This window comes from Puntigrus tetrazona, chromosome 18, assembly GCF_018831695.1.
Source record: "Puntigrus tetrazona isolate hp1 chromosome 18, ASM1883169v1, whole genome shotgun sequence".
In the NCBI taxonomy this organism is placed as follows: Eukaryota; Metazoa; Chordata; class Actinopteri; order Cypriniformes; family Cyprinidae; genus Puntigrus; species Puntigrus tetrazona.
The window spans coordinates 23,521,996-23,547,138 of NC_056716.1; the positions used below are offsets into that span (position 1 = coordinate 23,521,996).

The window sequence follows — 25,143 nt, forward strand, 5'->3', positions numbered from 1 at the left end:
CAAGCTTGAATGCCTTTTATAAAAAGGTTTTTTAGAAATTAAGAGAACTTTGTTTATTCTTGGTAATTTTAGCTAGTTGGAAACTATAATAATGTTACTCTATGAGACACCCAAAAATTATAAATAATAAAGTGACATATATTACCAGGTATTCTCGTTTGGGGGAAAAATTATTGGTAAAGAATTGCCAAATGTATATAGAAATATTAATATTGAAATACTACAGCGATTCAAAGGATAATGTGAGGCAAAAATTTCAGCTTTGCCATCACAGGAATAAATCACATTTTAAAATATAAAAATTACTTCTTTCAAAACATTCTTTCAAAATATTTCTTTCAAAATATTATATAATGTTACCAGGCTTATGAATGGTGGTACATTAACACTTTGAAAATGTAGCTTTATAATATTTATAGTATTTATACTTATTTAAAAATGTTCTAAAAATTAGAAATGTACTACTGGAAACTTGGACAAGATTTTATGACCCAAAACAGTATTATTAAAACATTGATAGACCCTTTCAATACCATGCTGTCAAATGTTGTAGGCATTTAAATGCACAGTGCAGATTTTGCTTCTTTTTCTGTAGTTTTAACACCAACATGAAAATAAACCACTCTTGTCATACAACTTTGTGTATATGCTGTAGATATACCATATAAATGTGGTGATTTATGCCACTTTGTTTATAGGTGGATTTAGGATTAGAGCCAATGTATACATTGTGCAGTCTAAAGCTCAGTCCAACAACCTTGTCTAGCTTTTGGAGCCCCTTTTATTTCAGGATTCAGAATGTTTATGACCCCAGTGATCTGCTTAGTCATCCAAGGTCTGCTCTCTGCCCTTTAACAGAGTGGCTGAGCGCCAGCTGTTTGGCCCAGTTGAATGATAATGTCTTAAGGTAAACACTGTTGTTTTCTTTTGCTCTGTCCTGATGTGCCCTTCATTCACAGTGCAATAGTTTGGCTTTAAATTAAAACGTTTGTAATTTTCGAGTAGTTCGGAAGCTTTTGCTAAAAGTTAGAAAAGCTAAGAGTTGGTTTGGACAGATATCTTATCATATGCTGAATACGAACAGTGTATTGTTGCTAAACTGAGTCAGAGTCATAGGCCAGGATCCCTCTGCGGTGCATTGTGTTTACACATCTGGAGTTGGAAACACAGTTGTGAACCCTGTCAGCCCTGCCTTCTAAATAACAGCAACAATGCAGATATCATCCAAGATTGAGTGTCTGTTTGCTGTGCCCAGTGTCCAGCTTGTTTTCTGCTCATGCACCAAACCTTATTCACTGGCCCAGCAGGTGTAGTGTGTCCAGATTCCAGATGGTTGTGCAGGCTGCTTCTCCCACTGGCAAGCCAGATGCAGCTGTTTGGACGGCCGACTGATTGATTCCTCTGCAGACTCTCGCTGTGACCAGGCCTGGGTCACTCCTGCTGTACACCCTCTGTGCGCACTGACATTTACCACAGAGCAGAGAAATCAGCCCAGGCTAGGGAAGGGAAAGACGAAGGAGCGTTTTTTCTTGCCCAGCTGGGGGCGGATTATGGGACGTCATAGTCTTTTCATTGGCTGGGAACAGTAGGGTGCCGTTTTGGCCAGATTTGAAAGCTGAGACGTCAGTGGGGAGAAGGTTTGGAAAGGAATGTGTACCATCCCAAGCGATTGCAGTAATTAATGCACATTAGATACAGTCTGGGGATGTGGGTATTTTCCAGGGGTCAGTGGATATGAGGGATTTAGTGGGCATCTGTGCATCAGCCTGAGGCCTTCACTTGATATAATATTGGAATATTATACTCTTTGAAAGGTATGCTGATATGTTACATCTGTTAACAAGGCTGGAGGAACCATATGGGTATGTGGGCACATGCCCAGGGGCATCACTTCCAGGATGGCCACCATGCATTGTGTTTATTCAGGTGTATGTAGTTTAAAATGCTTAAGTGGGACAGTTTTAACTCCTCTTGCACATTGTACACTGATATTTTTGCAAGTTTACAGTCTTTTAAATGAGCAATTCTGAGATAAAAGGTGGTTACACTTTATTTTAAGGTTTTCCTTATACAGTTTAATTATGTAATTAATTATTAGTTATTAAGAGTAATTGGCATGCACCTACTTTAGGGTTAGGGTTTGGATTTAGGTTTGGTTACAGTAGGAATCATTTACATATTATTATTTAACTAGGGCACTGCAAAATAGAGTGTTACCTAAAAATGAAGTGTTTGCTTTAATACAGAGGTTCCCACCAATTTATTTGATAAATCCAGAATGTGCATTATGTATTCCAGAACTTGTAAAAACTGTATTCGAGGTCAAATAATATGATTTTAGTATTTTTTTGATTGAGCGGTTTTAGCACTTTAATTTAGATTACAGTTAGATTATTTTAATATTTAAATACTTTTATGTCATACTGCAGTCATTCACTGGTGGAGAGCCACTTTGGCAAGTACTTCATGTTCCCAAGATGCTCTCTTAAATTTTGCAAAAATTCAGCAATTCTGAGTTATTTATGCAAAATCTTAATGGTTATAAAATCTGGATGAAGGAACACTCTAACCAAAAATCATAAAAAAGCATGCTCTTTTAAAATAAATAATAAACAAACTTGTCTGCAGAACAGATTTTACTACAGCATGTACTACAGTTTGCCTGAAGAGTAAACTGCAGTGTACACCGGAACTGTTAAGTGAGATTCCATACCAATATAGAGCTGTAATCCTCTGAATTGCTTTAATTAGTGGCACAAATTACTAGAAATGAATCATAACTTACCTCTAACACCACAGAGCTCTTCACACACTTCAGGCACTGCAGCCGTTTCCATTCAGCTTGACTGTGAACTCATATGGCCATATTGATTTTTTTTTTTTTTTTTTTTTTTTTTTTGGGGTGGGGGGGGTAGCTGACATTTACACCAGACTCTGCCTAGTGACTTTAGCTGCACTGGCTTTCATCAATGAAGTCTCAACCTTAATCACACTTCAGGCCTGTCACAGCACCTGCCCGGAGGCATCACCACTATACTCTTTAAAGAGGCAACAGCTCCTGCTAAAGCCTCCAGAACCCACTGCAGAGTGACCATGTGCGCAGGTTCTTAGAAAGCCACATGCCCAAAATAAACTTCTTTAACCTGTGTGTAAATGTCATATTCTGAACACCACTGGGTCTGCAGCGTCTAAGGTTCTTTCTAACAGCTCCTTATACTAAAAACCCAAAATTATTACTTACATTTAATTTGATTTATAATAATCATAGTCAAATTGTTTGTCTTCGTTGCATGAATTATATTATAAGGGCTACTATGTATAATTATATCCATTGGTCAGTTTTTGTGTTTTTACCGATGCCCTTCGTGTATTCAATTCTAATTTCAGATCATTTCTGATCATTTCTAATTATTTATACTGGATATACTAATACTCATTCAGAGCAGACAGTGGCAAATAATTTGTTTATTTATATTTTTTGGACACTTGAAGTTGCTGTTATTGGCCTGAAAACTTTAAACACTCTTTCATTGTATTAGCTTGTAATATTATTAATAACTTTACACTTGTCATAACTAATTATTTTACATTTGTTTAGTCATGGTTATAATATTAACATTAATTTGGCAACGCACTATATTCAAAAAGACTATGATTGTCACACATTTTACTAATATTCAGTTTTTAGCACATTTTAACTTTTTAAGAGTGTGTTCAATAGCATATTAGTTTTGCAGTGGAATATAAAGTTGTACTGAAGAAGCTGAAATTTCTAAATCTTGGTGTCTTGACATCTGTAGGTTTGTGAATTGATGTTCACAGCCCATTTTGCTTTCATAATGGGATGTATTTCCAAGCGAAATAGGATTTTAATGATTTATTTAGTTGCTGGACGTACCGTCCCAAAAACGGAGCTACACTGAAAGTAATGCTTAAATAGCTGTTTGGTTGTTGGTTAACATTACTCAATAGCACGATGAAGTGAGATAAGTGGAAAAGGAAAGTCATTTCAGAAGAGCAAGTTATTACATTTTGATTTAAGGTTATGAAGACAACAATTTTTTTGCCTTGTAACATGAGCCTGTGAATTGCAATAAGACAGTTTTATGAAAGTAAATGGGGTCAGAGTCCTAAGCAATTCCGAGTTTACTTCACTAATATATCTCTACCCTGTTATGCTGATATAGTCGTAATATGCAAGACTTTCTTAGTCCGTGTTAATTTCTTTTGGACTTATTGAAGTTGCTGATGACTTTAATGGGCTAATTAATTAAAGATGTGATTCTCTGAGCAGCATTAAGGGAGATGATCTATAAAGAATGAATAGCCTATTCTACCATCATTATGGCTGCGTGATAATAATGTTGATATTAATTTGTTCTCATTTAGCAGCTGAATGACAGAAGAAGGTTTAACTTGGACTCTAGAAGATGGGAGGATGCACTTAAAGCTGTTAGCCTTCTCTTTTAACAGAGGATCGCAGTGACATATCGATCTGATGCTCGCCGTATATCTGGTCGTTGCTTTTCTCTCACCCAATAAACCCGGTGAACTTTATCCACTCCTCTGACATCTTTATTTAAGAGAAAAATCTGTGAGGCACAAAAAGAATCAGCGAGTTTATGTGCTTCTATAAGTGCTATCAATTGTGAAGAATGCAACACGACTGCAGAAAGCGAGTCTTTACGTTTTGCCATCTGCACTCTGTCAAGCGATTGTAATGTTCCTGCTGCTTTTGTTTTAGTTTTTCAACAGTTGTATTAACCTTAAAACCCTTTGATGGGAAACAAGTCGCCTATTTTACCCCATATGGTGTACGACTACATTTTTTAATGACCCTTTGCAAACTAGTTTGTACAATATAGGCAGCCATAAAACGCTTTTAGAATGGGACAGTAAAATTGCTTTAGGTTAGCATGTGAATAAAAATGCCTGCGTTATGACTACGTTCTCATCTGTTGCTTTCATCCTCCAGTAGTTTTGAGGTGAGAAGGTCTAATGAGTAGATTACATGCCATGGAGAGGGATTACAGTGCTTCAGACCTGCTAACTATTGCTTTACAGTGCTGTAGTTGCAGAGAAATACGTTGGTTCCGGGCTTTCTATTGGAAAGAATTAATCCAGGCATTATGGGTAAGCTGAGATTCGATGCCTCAGACGCTGACCTCATTGATAAAGCCTGAAGAATCCAGCTATCAAGCGCTGAAGGATTTCTAACGTGCGTGAATTGCATGCATAAATTATGCCGTCAGCCTTGGAAAAGTGCTAAAGCTAACGAACTAGAGAGTCAGATACTCGTCAAGCTGTTTTGCTCAGGCTTAGTGTTAATGTAGCCGCAAAGCAAGGTGCGCGTTTAGATCTTCAATATCACTCAGGGCTTTATAGCGCAGTTTATGAGCGGAGACGGAAGATGGGTTTGAACTCTGTTTCCCCTCAGTGAAGCAAAACAAAAAGCCAGACTCTCTCAGGAAGAGCTGAGTAAACCATAACCTCTATATCTCAGCTGGGTCTCATAAAGCCACCTCAAAGAAACGGCACTCATCAGTTTGGAAGCTTATTCTGTCTCTTTTTCATGCTTTATTTGTCTTGTCTCTTGTCATACCTATCTTTGTTTATAACAAACACAGCCCCTGCTGCTACCTTTTTATCATTTCCCTCAAATGTAAAGGGACTGCTCACCTAAAAATGTCAATTCTCTCATTATTTACTCACCCTCATGTCGTTTCCAAACCTGTGTGACTTGCAGAGATATATTTAACAATGTTTTTGTGTTGTTACAATAAACAGGGAATGAAGCTTTCAAGCTTCAAAAAGTATGCAGAAGCACTGTAAAAATATAATAAAGTGGCCTGTATGACCTTGTGTGCTATAATGAATGCTGCATATAAGAAATCGACTGGAATTTAAGTCTAAAATCTGGACGTGTTCAAAAGAGTTCTTTCAATGAATTGATTCATTTGGTCAACAAAACCAGTCTGAATGATTACGAATCAAATAGTTTACTAATCAAACTGTTCTGGTTCAAATGATTGTATATTTTTTGACCTTCAACAAACCTTTAATGAAAATCCAGTCTCCTCTTTTAAGACCTATGGTGTACTATATTAATGATCTTTAATGACTTAATAAATCGGAGTGATCTAAAGAATTACAAGTAATCCAGGCCCATCTTGGACTAATGCTGCATTTTACATTATATTTTACTCTTATATGTAGCATCTGTTGAATTGAACAAATGTACAAAAATAATTGCAGTAGTTAACAGCCCATTGGAATTGCCCATCTGCTGCGTGACTTCCTAATTTCAGAATAATTGAAATATAGCGCATAGTTACATTTTTACGATGCTTTATGCTTCTTTGTGTGTTTTTTTTTAAAGGCTGAAAGCTTCAGTCCCCATTAATTGCATGAAAAAGTCTTAAATGTCTCCTTTTGTGTTATACTGAGGGGAAAAAGTCCCACAGGTTTGAAACGACATGAGGGTGAGTAAATGCAGACAGAATTTAATTGTTGAGTGAACTATCCATTTAATTTCCCCCCTTTGTCGTTCACAAGCAGCTAGACCTAAAAGAAAAGCGGAGACTTCTAAAAAGCACATTTAAATGTTTTTCTCTCCGGACCAGCAGGGAACATTGTCATTTCCTAACCCCTGTCCCCTCGATCACAGCCCGCCAGTGTCATCTTCTCTAGTTTTGTTTAATAAGGAAATCATGCTGAGTCAAATTATTAGAAACTAATGAAGTCTCCACACAGCTGTAACACAGAAATGAACCGATAAGGTGACCAACATGCCAAGCAATCAATTACGCTTTCCAGTTCAGACAGAGGAGGAGAAAAGCCGGTGTTATTGAGGGAGGGAGAGAGAAGGGATAAGTCCAGGCAAGGCAGCAGGAGGTGTTCATGTTTTGGACGCCCGTCTCCCTGTAAGCAGCCACGCAGTGCAGATGAAGGCAGGCCGGCACAATCCTCTTGCGCTGGGTTTTCTTTTGTCACATCAAACAAGACCACACGTTTTTTATGAGCATGAGTACACATTCTCTCTTTCCTCTTACCTCATTTCTCTGTCCTCCTATTGGTTGTCATCTACTCTGACACCAGCTTGCTTTTTCACAAGCACACAGTGTGACCGCTCACACACAGGGCGCTTTCTAGCAGTTTGACAGAGTGCAACAGTATTGAACATAAGGTGCATTTATGGGTGTTTTTAATATACTTGTCAGTATATTAATTAATTATCTTCAGCCCTTATCAATCTGATTGTTTTAAAAAAAAAAAAATCAGGTATTGATCCGCTGCACTGCTTGTCAGAAGTTATTTTGTGACTTGACAGCATCGTGCAAAGTGATGTGGAGCATCTGCTATTCAACAGCTAAGTGGGCCAAAAGAAGAATACATGGAACATTTTTTCTTTTTTTCATTATATGTTTTTTTAATGTTTTAATTTAATTTAATTTAATTTAATTTAATTTAATTTAATTTAATTTCTGCATATATTACATTTATTTAATGTTTTACTTTTTAACAATGTTTTATGTATATGATATGTTTGAACTAATCAAATAGTCAAATAGTCTAAAACGGCTTTTTTTTCTTTAGCATAAAAAGTTTTCAAAACCCCTGCTCTTGGGAACATTTACCTCGATCAACTATTAAACATTTTCCAGGCTGAATGTAAGAAGTCCTGTTCTGTCCATTTTTTTTTTTTTTTGCTGACACTTCACAGATTTGTGCCTCGGGCAATTTGAAGGACACAACATAATTAATGTCCAGCCTTTTCTTTTCCTTCACATCTTTATTTCTTTATCATTTCGTTCTCTTTTTGTTCTGGGAGAGGGCAAACATGTGCACAGCGCCCTCTGATAACATCTGCTCTGACATTTTTTGTCTGGATGGATGTTCAAATGATGTTCACCATGCTGATTGGAGAAATTTCTGTCATACTGTCTTATATGCAATGTTATCTCTGCCCTGCTGGGGCAATTCTAAGAATATTTTCTTCGTATGCGGCTAAGAAAAGTAATTGAGTTTTTGAGTAACTAAACTAGCTTCTGTTTTCTCATAAGGAACTCCATTAAGAGAACTCCTAAAGGACTGAAGAAGCAGTGGGTTGAATAGAAACAACCATAAAGAGTGGAGACCTTGTTTGGAAACGGTGCCCTTAACCCCCAAATGTATTTGTCATTAAACTGGAGATAAAGAAGAGTATGCCTTTGTGAGTTTAACAAGAGACTGCATAGTGCTATCCAAGCGTCACTGAGGGCAGTGTTATTTTAGCAGCAAATTAACCTGTAGGACAAGAATGATAGTATTTTTTCCATTTCAGTAAACACAGCACTTTTGTCAGATTTGGCTCATTAAATCTAAAAAATACGCTAAAATAAGCATTTATTTTCCCCTCAAAATACACAGTGCTGAGATTCTCCCTTTTTTTTCTTTTTTTTTTGTCCATGTCGTATCCTAAGGGAAACGTCAAAGAAAACTTTGTGCCGTATTGCTGAGTGTGCGATCGCAAATGGCTTTTTTTCAGCTGCAGTTTTTCCTTGAAACTCTGAATTGCTGTAGTAATAACATGCTTGAAGCTCCCTAACGCTGAAGCTCGCATTGGCATTCTTCTTTCAAGGGATTTGGTAGCGACAGTGCAGAAGCATACAATCTCATATCCAGACTGCTCATCTGAACACACAGCGAGGTGCAGCAGCTGTTTGAGAGCTGCCCTCGTAATGTGCATTCTGTGTCCCAGCTGGCTCCTTACAAGGCCCTCGCCGTCCTATGCTCTCCAACTCCGCAAAGCAAATCAAGCCAACCCTTCGACGTTTTTGACTGGTCTTCTATAATTGACTTGGATATTAGCTTCAATAACAACTAAAGAGACCTCAGCGAAGCAGGGAGTAGCAGAACAAGGCTGCATTTTATTGAATGAATGTGCTTTCTGCATTAAAAGTAGATATATAAGTCTGTTTTTCCTTTTCCAGACTCTTTGATGAACAGTAAAAAAATAACTTCATGCTACCGTTTGAGCTTTACATTTTCAATAATATCTGATTATATTATTGAATATTAATTGTCTTTTAAACCCCAATTAATCATCTAGGACATAAATATCCGATATGCTCTTTTAGGGTGAGCCGGCTTTGCATTAATGCTATTTTCTTTAAAGTTAGATAGAGTAGCTTTTTTTAGCTACAAAGCAGCTGTGTGCATATGCTTTCATAAAAAATGATTGTGAAGAAAGTATTGGATTTTACTAAATCACAAAGGGAGAAACGAAGCCAAAACCTTCATTATTCATGAATGGGTTATCTAATCTAAAATATTTACGTTTTAGACAGCGCAGCTGATGATTTATGCTCTGTGTTACTGATGTAGCGAATCTGTGTTGAATGTATTCCCAACAAAGGACCTCTTGAGCGGTTCTCTGCAATTCCGTCTGTGTGTCTAGAGTTGTTATGTACTATGTAGAACTGAGAGGAGGAACAGGACCGTATATTCAAGGATGGCATGCGGGTGTGTCATTGTCAGAAAGAATCCCTGTTTCCCTCCAGTGAAAGAGTGATTGATGGAAAGCAAAAATAGGTGTGAAAGAGTAATAATCTTGCTCGAAGTGAAAGAGGAAGATGGACAGAAAGGTTGGTGCTGCATGGCCGACTGGTCCTTACAAAAAGGAAAAAGCTTGTCCGTCTGCCGTCAAACTAAAAACCACAAAACAGCAATTTCCTAAGAGTTTTAAAAGCTAGATGATTACCTTTAATTCTTAATGAAGACAAGCTTTGCTTTCCTAAGTGGAAGGCAACCTAAAATTGGTATAATTGACCAGAAAAGCCCTCAGCAGAATCATTGTGCTCTCGCTCGCCATAAATGCAGCAGTGGACACATGAATAACAATACTCCGGATTTGGTTAGTACACTTGTTTTTGCAGTGCAGTTGAAGTTGTTTTTGACTAAGAACAGAAAAAACTTTTTTTTTTTTTTTTTTTTTTTTACTTTTTCAAATTATGTAATAAGGCCAAATCAGGTTGTATAAACGCTTTACACAGAAAACCTTGACTATGTAGTTCTGAGAATAAATGACCAGTAAGAAAATTGCACTGAATGTTGGCACAGCGAACATAATCATTTGAATGTACAGTTACATTCTATTGTATTTGTTAAACCAAAGCCTAGCAATTTTAACACGGGTCAGAGGTGAATTCATTTCTATCATGCAGATACAAATGGGGGAGAGCGGAGTCGAAGTCAAGAATTGCAAAGATGTTCTGGTTTGTGCTAAAATTGCATTTTTGAGTCGTATACAGACTGGAACAATTATTGTGTTAAGCAGAGTTTAGAAAAGTGATAATTTCACATAAGGAAAGGAAGTTTGAGATATAAATGGTTTCATAACTATATTTCTTATGCTGTGTGAAATTTTGATGCCTTTTAAAGCTATATATTTATCTTAGGTTGTTGGGTAAAAGCTAACATGACATGATGAAACAGATGGCAATTTCGTTATAGCTCATAAGGCAGCAACAATTATAATGCTAGTTCGGAAAAATTACTGAATTCAAACTTTTGCTGATTTTATATTAATCTTAAAAAAAGCCTTTTTTCTTAAAGAATATTCTTGCTGTTTTGAATCATCAGTAAATTCGAGGAGAAAGGATTGAACTTATTTCACATAATTAATGTACTCACACTTACATTTTTGTTTTACTTTGCTATTACTAGATTGCTATTATTACACTGATTTCAGCTGATTACTTTATGTAGGGGTTAATGTACATCCAGCAGGTTGTTATTGCAGAATAAAGGCCATTGAAGGACGAAAGTAATATTAATATAAATGCAATTTATTTCAAAATTTGCAAATATATTCTATGCGATCTAAGAAATGTTACGATTGTCCACTTTATTCAATGGAAATCTATCTTTTCTGTTTCAGGTTGTATGCACTGGAGCGCAGGAAGAGGAAGAGAAGGCTGAATGTGTACCGGGATTTCAGGAGAAGGAGTACCAGGTGGAGTACAGTGGAGGGTTCCTCAAAGACGTTCCTCTGCTGCAAGGTACGGCAATGATGTCATCATCTGAGAATGAGAAGGTGCAGGTTTGGTTGGAATTTGTGGGGGGTTTTTTTGGCTTTCTCTCGCCTCTCGCTTTCTCTCTTTTACACACAGAGGCACATGTGTACACCAGCTGGAGAAAGAACAGTTCTCGAGGGCCTCGGGTGAATGTTGATTGTTCATTATTCTCATTATCATGCGCGATACTTTTTCGTTTATTAAAAAAAAAAAGGAAATAAAGGCTCCAGTGTCCAAACAAAACATCAAAATGATCTGGTGCTCATAAATTATTCTGTTTGATTGTGAGGATGTTTACAAAGCCTTTGTGATGCCAGTCTCTTCCAGTGGCTGCTGCTCGTAACGGCTGCAGCTGCGTAGAACTTTCTGCATAAAAATTCATGTCAAGATTCTGGCAGACGACGCCGCCATACAGACATTTTCTGTCTGCATCATATTTTTCAGAGGCGGTTAGGACTGATTATCAAAAACTTTAGAATGGCCAACGCTCGCATGACAGCAGGAAAAGAAAAAACGGAGAACGAGAATTGCTATTAAAGGATTCGTTTCCTCACAGGTCTCTACGTTCGCACAATGAAACTCTCCTGAGACCCCTGAGATCTGAGTGATTAATGAAATTACAGTCTAATTACACATTAAGCATGTATGTCCCCACAGGATACTCCTACACTGGCTTGCATGAAAAAGGCAACACCATGAGTGTTTTGAGAGCAACAACATATTAATCAGTTTTCAGATAAGTCATAAACAATGTGTTGCCTGGTGGAGTTGTAACACACCCACCCCTCAGGCCTAACATGAGAAATGAATAAAATAAATGAAAAAAGCTATGTGGTGTTCAGCTCAGAGATGTCCAGAGGTCCTGTACTGCGTGTGAATAGTAATCAGACAGGGGACTAAACATGCTGCAGAGGTCAGTGCTGCAGTGAGAGCACGTAGACAGTGGCTCAGCTCAAGCAGGATGGAATGGAAGTGTGAGGTGCTTGTACTACACTGATCCCTGATTGTGGAAAACTGGCAAGAAGTCATGAGAGATAGTAGCAGTGGAGGAATATAGCCAAGCTTGATATTCATAACCAGTGCGTAAAATAGCCTCAATGTGTTGAACTGCTTGAAATGGATGTACCCTTTTTATACATACATTGTTTGTTCATTCTATCACTTGATCACTCTATCACTCTATCTATCTATCACTCTATATCTATCTATCTTTTATTCTGCCATTCTATCATTCTTATTATTGTTTTCTATCCATCTATCTGTTGTTCATGCTCGTAAATATTCAACAGTGTGCTGCTCATCCACTTAATAAAATTTGGGGCTAATTTTAATGTAGTCATATATTTAGCATTATTATCGTATTTTCTTTTGAAACACCTGGCAACCGAGTCTAGTGATCCAGTGGGGGAATGATGGATAGAAATGGCATGAATGTGTGATGATCAGTGAGACATTGTCACGTTCTGGGTTAGGAGGCAGACACAGGGTAAGTTCAAACGGGAGCATTTTTAATGAAACAACTTATAATTCAACCGATAATTCAAACATAGGATGAAACTTCACACAAAGGGGAAAGTCAGCAAGTCAAGGTGATAGTTATTTCCTTTAGTTGATGGCCGATCCAGGAGATCCCTCGGCAGGCAGACCGGGCAGACAGGTAGGCAGACGAGAAGGTGAGCAGCATGTAAGTGTGCAACCTTGAGAACAGCCGTCGAGTGAATGGCAGGAGCGGGTTATAAAGGTGTGCCGGTGAGTGGTTACAGGTGCGGGTAATTAGTAATCAGGGGATTGTGATCGGGACCATGTGACCGGTTCGGATGACGACGGTGCTGGCGTGACAGACATACACTTCTTTCTGTATTTTTTAAGTAGTATTTCATACAAGCTTTCAGTGTCTAAACAGCTGTTCAGCCATGGTACAGCAGCAAAGTTCCTTGATTATTACGCCCCAAATAAGATCACATTTTCCGTTGTTCTTAGTACACAATGTAACTATAGAAGAGTAAAGTTTTACATAAATATCAAAACTCTTTGGTCACCAGCGAGATGCTAGTGGTCTAATCAGATACAATGATCTATGCTAAGCTGCAGCTAAAAGTGCTATCTCAAGACTCAGAGATCGGCTGAATGGATTCGAAATTGGTAAGACTCAACTGTAGGAGAGTTGGAATATGAGTCTATTTTCAAAAAAAGTGTCATTTTGCTTTAAGGCTGTAAATTCCAGCTGTTTAACCTAAAAATAAAAACATCCTGAAAGATTTGTGTTTTGATTTGATTGGCTAATCAGTCTCTGTGGGATCTCATGGAGTCTTGTGATGATTGTCAGTCCTCGTTCAAAAAAGCAAAACAACTGTTCTCCTTGATTGTCACAATTCACTGGACCGTGTCTCCTCTGAGATACACAGTAATGTCTTCGAGCTTTTCTTCAACTCCTTCGGGATCGTCAGTAATGTCTAGTTGGCACTGCTTTGGGCCCCAGTGGGAATCTAACATATCTGCCAAAGTGCCTTTCTTTTCCATCTCCTCTTCCCAAATTGACAGTTATGTCAACAGGTTGCATAGCTAAAAGAGAAAGAATGGACAATGTAGTCTGCCAAGACAGTACTGCGAATTCTGCAGTTTGGGTGACGATACGTTTTTTTTGTGAATGTTTGTGTTTGTGTGCGCGAATGGGCATGGCTGTTGAGTTTGCACACAGTCACCAATTTGGAGCCGGTTTGACCGCTGTGTTCCAAGTTTTTGTGTTTGGGGGGAACCATTGATCCATGTAATTAGAACAGTGAGAGTGGCGGCAGTCCTTACAAAAGATTGTTCCCTTTGAATTTCAATTTACTTAAGCTACAGAACATGATTACACTGACATAGAACACCACTCAACACCATTACGCTGACAGACAAAGAAACAAGGTAAAAGCTCTGTCATCAGGCTAGAAATGCAATGAGAAGTGCCACTTTTTCCAATGAAAAATATATATTTTATCACCAATTCAGCAAGCTGACCAATCTTGCTCAGAGTTTCAATCTTTTTATTCTATGCTATTCGATTGGGAAGGGCGCTGAGGCATTCTGTCATCTAGGGACCCAGCGATCCATGCACATGGAGACAGAGCTCAGTTCCGCTTTACTGGGTCACCCTGTAACCACTGTGCACTTCTATTACCCTGAATATGCTCCTGTCAGCACAGCACAACACACCAAACACACTCACTTATGCGCACAACTTCGCACGTGGAAATAACTTTCCTAGTAAAACGAAATATAAGCAATGCATTACCATGCTTGTTTGCAAAAGCGTGATCATTCGGTCAGAGAAGTACACTCGGTTTTCATGAAGCTTATTTGCTGTGAGCTCTACGCTCAAAATCCTTGCAGGTAGTATAAGAAAGAAAACTGGCGAGGGCAAACTCATTCGTATTTATAGATTCATAGAAATTTGTATGTAAAGCATGCGTGTATGAGTCTACTGTTCAGGTGTTTGGGGATAGTGCGAGATGGTTTTTTTTATATCTTAAATAAAAGATGGTTAAAATAACTGTTATCAATTTGTATATATTTGAAAACATCTTTTTTTTCTGTTATGGCAAAGCTGAAGTTTCAGTCCAGTCATTCTAAAGCTTTTTTTTTTGGTTTTCAAGAATTTTTTGATACTTTAAATGTTAAAAATGGTTGTTCTGCTTACATTTTTTTTAAATAAAATTTGTAAAGAACACACACTTGCCACAATCTGCCATATTTGATCTGTTAAATGCACCCGTGTTGATTAAAAGTAATAATTAAAACAAGCAAACTATATATAGTTTGTTTGTATTAATTACTACTTAGGAATGCTGTTCAGCTTGATTGCAAATATATGTATATATATATATATCAAATGAACAAACATATGACTAATAAAATTATTAACAAACAGTTGGTTTAGGGGTTTAGGGTAGTTTCATGTACAATATAAGTACACTATTTTAAAGCGTTACCAGTGTTATTTTGAAAATATATTTTAAATAAAAGATTTTACATATATTAATTAAATATATTAATGATTTGTACATATTTTCATTTTAAAAGATGTCCGAACGCTGATATCATGTATATCAGTGACTTTTCAAATGTAACGATGTGCATATTTGCATATGAGAGCTTAATGATAGTGGCAGTCCAGTTAGGAAGAAAAAAATTATGAGACATAATGTATACACCACAAAATTTGTAGGAGAAATGGGTAACATAACATTAGCTAAACTCAGTATGTCAGTACGCTTCATTATACCCTTAAAATGAAACATAACCCTTCCTGTACTGATACAAGTGTGGTTAAAAGAACATCGTACGACGGTGAAGAGGTTGTAATGAGCGCAGTCTCACTGTCTGTGCGCTCAATGCATTTGTAGTGTGTGTGCGTGCGAGTTAGTGTTTGCAGGTGTGTGGCTGGTGACTCATCGCTGGTGTCAGAGGCAGTCAGCTGTGCAGGTGACATATGCAGATTTATGTAAATACACTGCTCTACTCTCCTCCTGTTTGGCCATGCCTGCTCAGTAATTATGCAGATGGAGGCAGTCTCGAGGTGGTCAACGCTAACCACCTGAGAGTCCTAGGTCAACAAAATTAATTGATTTAACTCTCAGAAAAACTGCAAACATGCATAAAAGTCTAAATACATGTGAAGGAACATGGAAGCGAGCTCGGAAATGTTTTTGAAACAATTTTGAAGTTCATTTGAATTGCCCAGTTCTTGCATTTTTAGACTACAACTGTGTTTTAGTTGTAGTTTATAATAATTATAATTTATAATAATAATAATAATAAAAAGGCATACCAGCCATTATTGTTGTATTCAGTGTCATAATTCAAAATAGAATCTTTTATAAAATAGGATGCAACGATATAGACTACTTTTTAAAAGTTTGGGATCAGTAAGAAATTAATAATTGAATTCAGCGATAATATAGTAAATTGATTAAAAAGTAATAGTAAAAACAACAAAATATTTATGAATATTATATTATAAAATATATAATATAATATATAAATAATGTTGTTGTCTTTTTTTCAAAAAAATTATTAACAATTTAATTAAGCATTTCTGAAGGATCAGGATTATTAAAACAGAAGAGTTATTTTAAACATTATTTATATTTTGTAATATCACAGTTTTTATAGTTTTTGATCAAATAAATGCAGCCTTGATGAGCATCTTAGACTTCTTAAAATACATAATTGATAAAAAGCTTAATGATCGTAAATGTTTAATTGTGTGCGCAAATATAAGTTACCTTTAAAAGGTTTGATTTTGACAACATGAAAACCAAGAAGTCAGTCCAGAGATAAATCTAAATAAAATATGATTACATTTTTCCATCCTATCAAATTGTACACCTAAATTAGGAATAAAGTCATTTCCAGGAACCCTCGCCAATAAAAGTCGGCGCTAACAGAAGTGCGGCGTTCTCTCAAATGGGATATCGTTTTTATATTACTAAAACGAAAATCAAATAAAGTGGAGTGCTCTCATTTCTCTGGATACTCACCGTATAGGTATCTCCATTCTGCTCGTCCCACACTATAATGAAGGAGGAAAAATGGAATGCAATTTTATGAAAGCCAATGAGATTGATCTTTTCTTCTCCCAGAGCCCCTCACCGTTAATTCAACACCAGCTCCAATTTCACACACTTATTATCCCGCAGCTGGTCGCACCAAAAATACAAACTCTGCTCGGCTCAAAACTCCTCCGCCGCTGGGAAATTAGAATATCACCCTGACGCAGATCAGAGAGATCACATATCAAAAGTAGAAGGTGACACCGATGAGTATTGAGTCACAGCCTGAAGACTGGACAATTTATCCTTTTCACATTGCACTATAAATACCTTTATCTAGATCTTTTTCTTGCAAAACTTTACATTCTGTTCAAAACGCTATATTTGGTAATGTATACACACACACACACACACACACTGCCTTTTAAAAGTTTGGGATCGGTGTTTTGTAGTTTGTAAACAAATACTTTTATTCAGCAAGGTTGTGTTAAAATTATTAAAAAGGGATTAAGAAGAAAGTCACTTACATTGACTTACATTCTTTTTATTAATCAAAGAAAGCTGAAAAATAATAATAAATTGGCATTTCATCATGTGACACTGATGACTGGAGTAATGGCTGATGAAAATTCAAAGTCTAGTAAAATAGAAAGCCATTATTTTAAATTATAAAAAAATGTGCTGATTTGATTGTATGCTTAATATATTAAGAATAAAATGTAATATTCTTCAACGTGTTTTAAAAACTTAAATAAGAATGCATGTTTATTTAGATGTTTTTCTCTCAGCTGTTTTTATGATGTAATTTTTGAACCTATTTAAATTTTTAGATGCGATCAGTATCTTAACGCCGATTTGTGTTTACTGTGGTTCAGCGACTTCATAATGTGCTCGTTGCTTCATTCTGGGACGTTTTCCCCCAGATTCTAACTCCCCATTGGCAATTCAAACATTTACTTCCATCTTTCTCTCTTGCTCGTCATTACATCATGCAAAACCAGGCCAGAAACTTTGCACCAGCCTCATTCTTCAGCCCGGATACAGACTGTCACTGTAACACGCAACGTGTGATTTACTCTCGCCCATATGACAGTAAGGCTGTGAGATACGGTCCTGATTGGCCATCATCAAAATAGTGTTCATTCGCTGCCTCAGCTCTCAGTCTATACAAAAGTGCGTCTGTTCTGGCCTGGCACTGATTATTAGCTCTGGAGTACTTCTTCCTGGAAAGACCTCAGACTTCCTCCATTGCGTTGTGCTTGACTTTATCATTTTTCCTTCTTAAGTGCACTCAGCCCTCTGCATAGCTTACTGGTTTTAAATAAATTGAATTGACGTATAGCCTCAAGATCTTTGAGTTTACAGGCGTAAGTGTTTCCATGCGTGTCAAATGCACATAAACGCGCTTTACTGTAAGCCTGTTTTTTTACCGGCTGTGAAATGACAGTTCACTCCATGGCCAAATAACATCAATTTATTGACGAAAGCTTACAAGAAGCTTTGCTGAAGAATCCTTCAAGTTGATGCTGTACCCCATTTTGTTTAACATAACAAATATTTTATTTATCTTGAGCTAGTCATTATGGACAAGCAAACCGAATAAGACCTGTCATTCTGAGGTTCACTTTATTATGCTTTTTAAAGGATCACAATATAGATTTTCACGCTTTTCCAAAGAAGTATGATATTTGGGTCGAAAGAAGGTAATCTAATCTCGGTTTTAAGCCGTGCAGCAAAGCCCTTGTGTCTCTCAACACGGCTTTCTCCGGCTCACGCCACTCTCACAGCTGTAATTGTACAACATTAATCACACGGCCCACATACAACAGGGCCCACTGCCACTTTTTTGGGGTATTTTTAATTGACTATAAATCAGGCACACGCTTGACAAATGACGGTAATTACAGTGCAGTTGTTTCAGTGCTAGGGAGAGTGTTTCCCTTCAGTAAAGAGAAGGGTCGGCAAGGTGAGGCAAACGCTTGTGAGTGTGTGTGTATATGTGTGTGAAAGAAAGAGAGAGAGGACCTCAGGCGAACCGGTTCACTGTTGCAAACATGACCCGCAATGCATCTCTCCTGACTTTGAACTAAAGTGTGGAGAAAATAAAGAGCTGCATACGGGGCAGGGGTAAAGACGTCAAAAAGTGCTTCAGGAAATAGCTTTAATGGTCGTATCGCCACGATCGTATACACGATATTATCGGCTGTGAGCGGGTGGGGACAAGAGAGAGACTCTCTGTACTTCTCACAGGCTATTTCATAACTTTCGGTCATTTTAAAACCTCGCATATGTGAGAGGGAGAGAGCCTGAAAACTTAAAAAAAACTAAATAATATAATAAAAAAAAAATACTAAAAAACTGACATTGATTTTCAAAACAGCTAGTTCATATATTCGGATACAGCAGTCGTACTGTGCGCGTCCTGCTGTGATAAATTTGCTGCATCATCGTGGAAGTTATCAGTCAAGGTGAAAATCGAAAGTAGATTAATTTTAAAGTCCAACCTTTAACGCTGTATATTGGACATAAACAAACACGACTTAATTGGAAATTAGAAATTAAATGGAATCGGATACATAAGTCTTACAGCACTCCGTACCGCGTCCAACGACGAGCCCTGTTTTAGACCGATAACTTATTAACTTCATTTTTTTTTATTATTATAACGATGATGAAGAATAAGCAAGTCGTTTTTTGTTAATGTGTTAATGTAAAGTATCTCTGACTATCGTTGAACAGCGTCTGTGTCTATTTCACAACATTGCACACAACTTAAAATACAAGCGGTGATCTGTTAGCTACGTGTGTTTACAATATCGGTTTCTCAGTTACTTCATTTTGACGAAAAGAGATCTTGTTTATGCTGTTTCCTGTTCATGTTTGAATAAGCCTTTACAAAACATTTACAGCATGCTCACCATCGTGAATAAAGTCGGTGCATTCTTACTTTTAAAATAAACAGTGCAATTTGCTGAAATGTATCATGCCTCGTGTGATCGTTCAGCCAGTGTTTCAAACGTGTAAATGGCGTCAATTCAACAGCTTGTAAACAATGTCACATAACATTACATTTACCTCAGGAACGCTTAAAGAAAAAAAAAACAATGAGGAGTGTTTTGCTAAATAAGTGCACTGTATACTGTATTTATGTTTGAGTAAATGTCAAGAAGACATGTTTTTATTGTAACCACTTCTTAAATGTTTATATTTCAACAAAAAAATTGGAGTAGAAACACAATTCTATTATATTTAACTGCAAGCAGCGATTACAGTTGTAAGCGCTTTAGGTATTTAAGCACATAAGGAAAAAACATATTATTTAGCAAGCCTGTAACCACCTGAATCAATTATTATAAAAGTATTTTTGGCAAATCCAGGTGATTTACCATATAAATATGTTTTTATAAGGTTTAGGACTGTTATAGCGTCAAGTGTGGTCCAATCTCCTTTTATTGTATTAATTTTTAACATTTTTTATTTAATTTTAGTTTTGTTTTTTTTCAGGGTAAAAAAAAAATTGCATCATAAGTAATAATGATAAAGCTTGGCAAGGCTGTGAGACCCTTGTAAACAAGTCCGGGCTAGAGCCGTCAAAAAATAATTAACATTTCGAAAAAAATCTCCACATTCGAATTCAAAAGCTGAAGCCCAAAGCTTTTTTTCCCCCGAACTGAAATTATGCCTTATGCAATTGAATTTTTATAATATTTAAGTAGAAAATTCTAATTTAGTTCTTCAGTAATTTTGACAGCCGTACCAGTTTAAACCATCCAAGACTGGTCTCTACTAGACAGATCACTTGGCTGGTTTTAAAGATGCTTTGGTCAGCTGGTGACCAGCTGCCTGGCTAAACAGCAACTTGACAAGACTGATAGATAGGTGTAAGCCTATCTTAAACCAACACAGGATGAGTTTAAGAAGGTATCTTGTAGCAGGAGTGGTTCAAGATGTTTTCACATTCTTAAGTTGCACAAGATGACATTGAATGCGTGAAAGTCCTCCTATTAGAACTCGCTCTTCGGAGTCATTTGAATGCAGTTCCTGCTGGTCTCCTCCCTGAGCACTGACCCATAAATTCCGGGACGACAGAAAGCTAGGCCTGCTAGAAGTGCATGGAGGGAGGTTATGGGCTTGAGTTCTAGGACACCATTGAGAAGAAGGTGGCCTGAGGGGGGGCACAGCACTGGCAGCTGCTGCCTGTCTGCTCGGGGCACAGTGACTGCCATTTGATCTCTCCTCCGCCGAGGCGAATGGCGCTATGCAAAATGGCCCCACTCCACTCGCTAACCTACTTAGCGGAGGAATTTCCATTTCTGATGCAAATCGGCGGTGAATCTGGCTGGACCGAGAAACAACATTCACAACAGTGGGTTTCATCCGACTGCATCCGTTCACCAAAGTGTGTGTTCATCATTAGTAACATGATCTTTGTAATTGCAGCTTTGAAGGAGAATTTTGAGAGTGTAGCATGATTCACACTGATATAAACCGTCTGAATTAATGCTCTCCAGTGTTCGACAGTGGCCCGTTCAAATTAACTAGAATACGGAACCATTAGAGTAGAATCTGCTACATCTCTTCTGCCTAAAAGGTCAGCGGCAAACTTATACATTTTAATGAGCTCTTGGAATTCGAGGCATTTTTTTTTGCCATAAATTTGAATAATTGCTGCGCAAGAGATAGCACTGGTTTTTTAGCACTAAAAATGTTTAAATTGTGACTGTTCGATATGATCTGATTGTTTTATGGGAAATTTTTATATCAGCATTTTTGCGTAATACCACATGCGACACAAAGGTGCTGATATAAAAGTATCTTATGTTTATTAGACGGCAAAGTATACAGAAAATATTTCCATTAAACTGCGAACAACAGCTTTAGTCTGTGATCGTTAAGCAGATGCATACCTCAGGGTGAAAACTTAAAATTTTATTTAATAAAAAAGAAGCCCTTGAGCTTGAAAGGTAATAAAAGATTTTTCTCTTCCTCTTCAGCTGAGCAATAAATCCAGAATCTGTATCTTGTTGCTGGCTTCATTTTGAAGAGGAACTTAAGTATCCTTAACCTTAGGCATATAATAAATTGTGTATATGAACAAAATGCACAATCATTTCTTTACATCGCATTTTAAAAATAGTTCATTCAGTTGTTTATGCAATATTGTTTATTCTTATTATTTAAGGCTGTGTGTATTTCAACATAAATACAGTAAAAGCACAAATATTTCTAATGTAACATATTTTAAAATAAAATGCATTCTTGTGATAGCAAAGCAGAATTTTATGATCTATTAAACTTACCATATAGTGATTTGATGCTTGTATCACCATTAAAAAAGCAGATTTAAAAAAACTGATTTATATATTTTAAATAAATACTGTTCTATACTACCTTCTATATTTCAAAGCATACAAACAAACACACAAAAACAATTCACAACACACACACACACACACACACACACACTAGATAGAATAGGAATACATCAAATTTTAATTAAAAAGTTAATATCACATTTTTACTGTTTTAATTTCATTTTTGATTAAATGCAAAAAAACGATTTACTGTAGTGCATGTTATGTTTTATGATAACATCTCTGTGTTATTCATATTCAGTTCAAACTGACTTGCAGTTTAAGAGTAATTAACTAAGTAACTACTATTTCATTTAGAATTTAAGAATCACTCTTAATTTCGTTCATATTCCTTTGCAACTTAAAAGTCTTCCACAGTTCAGAGAGCTTGTTTGGGTGTTCATGAAAATAAATATTTAGTTCAAACCGTACACAGGTCAGGTCTGTTCAGCACCCTCAGGATTAACCCACGCTGCACTTCAGTTATTCACAGTTGCTTGTGTCCTTGTTTGCAATATGTATATGGGTTTGTTTACATCTGCGCAAGGAGAGGTCAGTCTAACGTACTGAAAAGAAACTGCAACATAACAAAAGCAACCACAGGAGACTTGGCGTACAGACTTCACTTTTTTCGGTGAGTGGGGGGGCTTACTGTTTCCTTTCATCTCTGCTAGAAAAGCATCAAAAAGATTCTCAGTAAATCAAAGCTTTTTATCATCGCCTTATTCCTGTTCAACTCCGATAGAGATTTTCAGCTACTTAAAATTGCACCGTAGTTGCTGATGATTGCCGAATGGGGCATTTATATGGACAGCCATAATAACCTGCTTCTTAGAGCTACCATAACCATCGTTGAGTACCTAGACAGGAACAATAACTACATCAGAGTATGTGAGGTTCATAATTTTTGAGAAAGCAGTCAGTTCGTAAGTGATTACCTTATTTCATCCATTGTTATAAATGCTCTGCTTTACCACTTTGGCAGATGATGGATCAAAAAATGACTTGAAAATTACAGGAGCTCAATGCTGAACACAGTTCCAGAGGCAATCGCAGCATACATGCGAATGTGTGTGCATGTGCACCCTTTTTGGAGTCTGCGCGCTGTGGTTTTCTGTTCTTGATGGCTGAGCGGATGTTTGGCCTGGTGCCGTGGGCCCGGGGCTGTGGAGTGGCAGTGAGAGCGCTGAAGTCTGATCCCTGGCGTCTCTGGCTTCCTGTGCTCAGATCGATCCACCGGTGAGCGAAAAAACAGGCCATTCAGCAGCACGCTGGAGAATGACAGGCCTACAGCCTCCGCGGTTCCTTCACGGCAGGAAGCGCAGTCGAGGAAAGAGGTCTTTTGAGCCCAAACGGTAAACCACACCACTGGTCATTTGACAGCAGAGGTCACCGGAGGAAAAAAAAAATGTAGTCAATAATATATGGGTATATGCAACCCATTCTCACTTTCGAGGAAGGCAAAAATACTGGCACTTGGGAAAGATCACTGTGCTTCACCATGCAGACATCGATCTTACATGTATAGTAAAAACATTTGCTATAAATGGCATTGGAATTTTTTATTAATCTGAAGCTAACCTATAATAGTTGTGTGTGTGTGCTTGTAATCCGTTTATATGTGTTTACCAAAAAATTTCGATGTAATCGCATCATAAATACGTTTTTGTCTAAATAATTTATGTGTGTGTGATGTGTATATTTATTATGTATGTATAAATACCCACACATGCTTTGAAAAATACTTTGTCTATTTATTAAATATATTTATATATACTATAAATTATGCAGTATGTCAAAATAGATATTGTATGTGTGCGTATTCATATATAAATAATATACACAGTACACAAATAATATATACAGTGTATGCAAATAATTTTGTTTTGCATACAATTTACAATGATTAATTGTTGTACATGACTATTTAATATAATATGATTTCTGTAAAAGTTCTGGCTGCTTATTAGAGACATTTAAGATTAAATGTATGAATGAATAATTGTTAGAGTGATAAAAAATGTTATGCTTTTTGTGTCTACCCACTGAGGGCAAATATTTGTCAATAAAGTGAATGAAGTTATTCTAAAGGATACATAATAATAATCTACTTGGGAATAAAAAGGAGTTTGTGTATGGACTTGGGGCAAACTTCAATGTTGCATTATGTACAGCTATGTTATCTAAAAATGCTAAAAATAAATAAATAAATACACAAATAAATAAATAAATAAATAATAAAAATAAATAGTGAATAAAATAAATAGTGAATAAAAAATAAAAAAATGTTTGTATTTATTTTATATTGTTTTTCACAATTTAATGCAAAAATAATAATAAAATTCAAAATCAAAGGTCATCATGTGCCAACTTTGACAAACTGGTGTAGAAGTAGAAGAGGTACTCATGGTATAAGGATGAACTTTGTATTTCATCTCATAAAAGATTGAGAAGTACTTTGTTACACATTTAAAGGGATAGTCACAATTTCTTGAGTCTCATTTCTGAATGTCTAAATGACAAGTTCATAAGCATTATTCTAGTTCTCTGCTGGAAATAGAGTAGTTTTATTTGCTTTCACGATGCTTGGTGTTTATAAAGCTTGACAGTGTCCATTCAGCAGCTTGAATATACTGTCAAACATCTCCATTTTTATTTGCAATTTGCTTTGCCTTTTAGGTTACTACATTTTCCATAGGCCCGAAAGGATTCAGTACAAAAAACAGTCACCCCTATTTTTTTTTTCCCCCCTCACTCTTTTTTCTTGTCAGAGAGTCAAGAAAGCTGCCGGCAGTCATTCACCTGAAGTGTGCTGATGTGAGACCGGTATAAGCACTCTTACGTGAACTGTCAAGAGAGACTGACAGCTGTTAAGATGAGAGCTCTTTTTTTTTCTGCTGACTGATGACGCCAGATGACCCAGTGAAAGAGAAGAAGGGAAAAATAGCTTCGACAAAAAGCCATGCCTTTAATAAACCCGTTTTGAAGTTTGTTGTGATGATAAATTAAGATACCAATCCTCTTTGGATTCCTTGAGCGATTTTTTAGATCAAACACAGATGCTTCAGCCAAAACCCTGAGCTTAAGAAACTTAATGGAAACATACAAATATATAAATATATATAAAAGCAGAGCTCAGAATGCTGTTTCTGAAGTAATTCAACCCTGGTATGAGTAACTTCAAAAAGCTCTGCCCTT

General features: G+C 36.8%; 1 protein-coding gene across 1 annotated transcript in view; it reads left to right on the forward strand.

The window, feature by feature from the left end:
- The window catches only part of cdh13 (cadherin 13, H-cadherin (heart)), a 262,775-nt gene that overhangs the window by 47,922 nt on the left and 189,710 nt on the right, over positions 1-25,143 (forward strand). Inside the window, 1 exon segment of the mRNA XM_043216624.1 lies at positions 10,922-11,042. Coding sequence (XP_043072559.1) covers positions 10,922-11,042 — 121 coding nt within the window.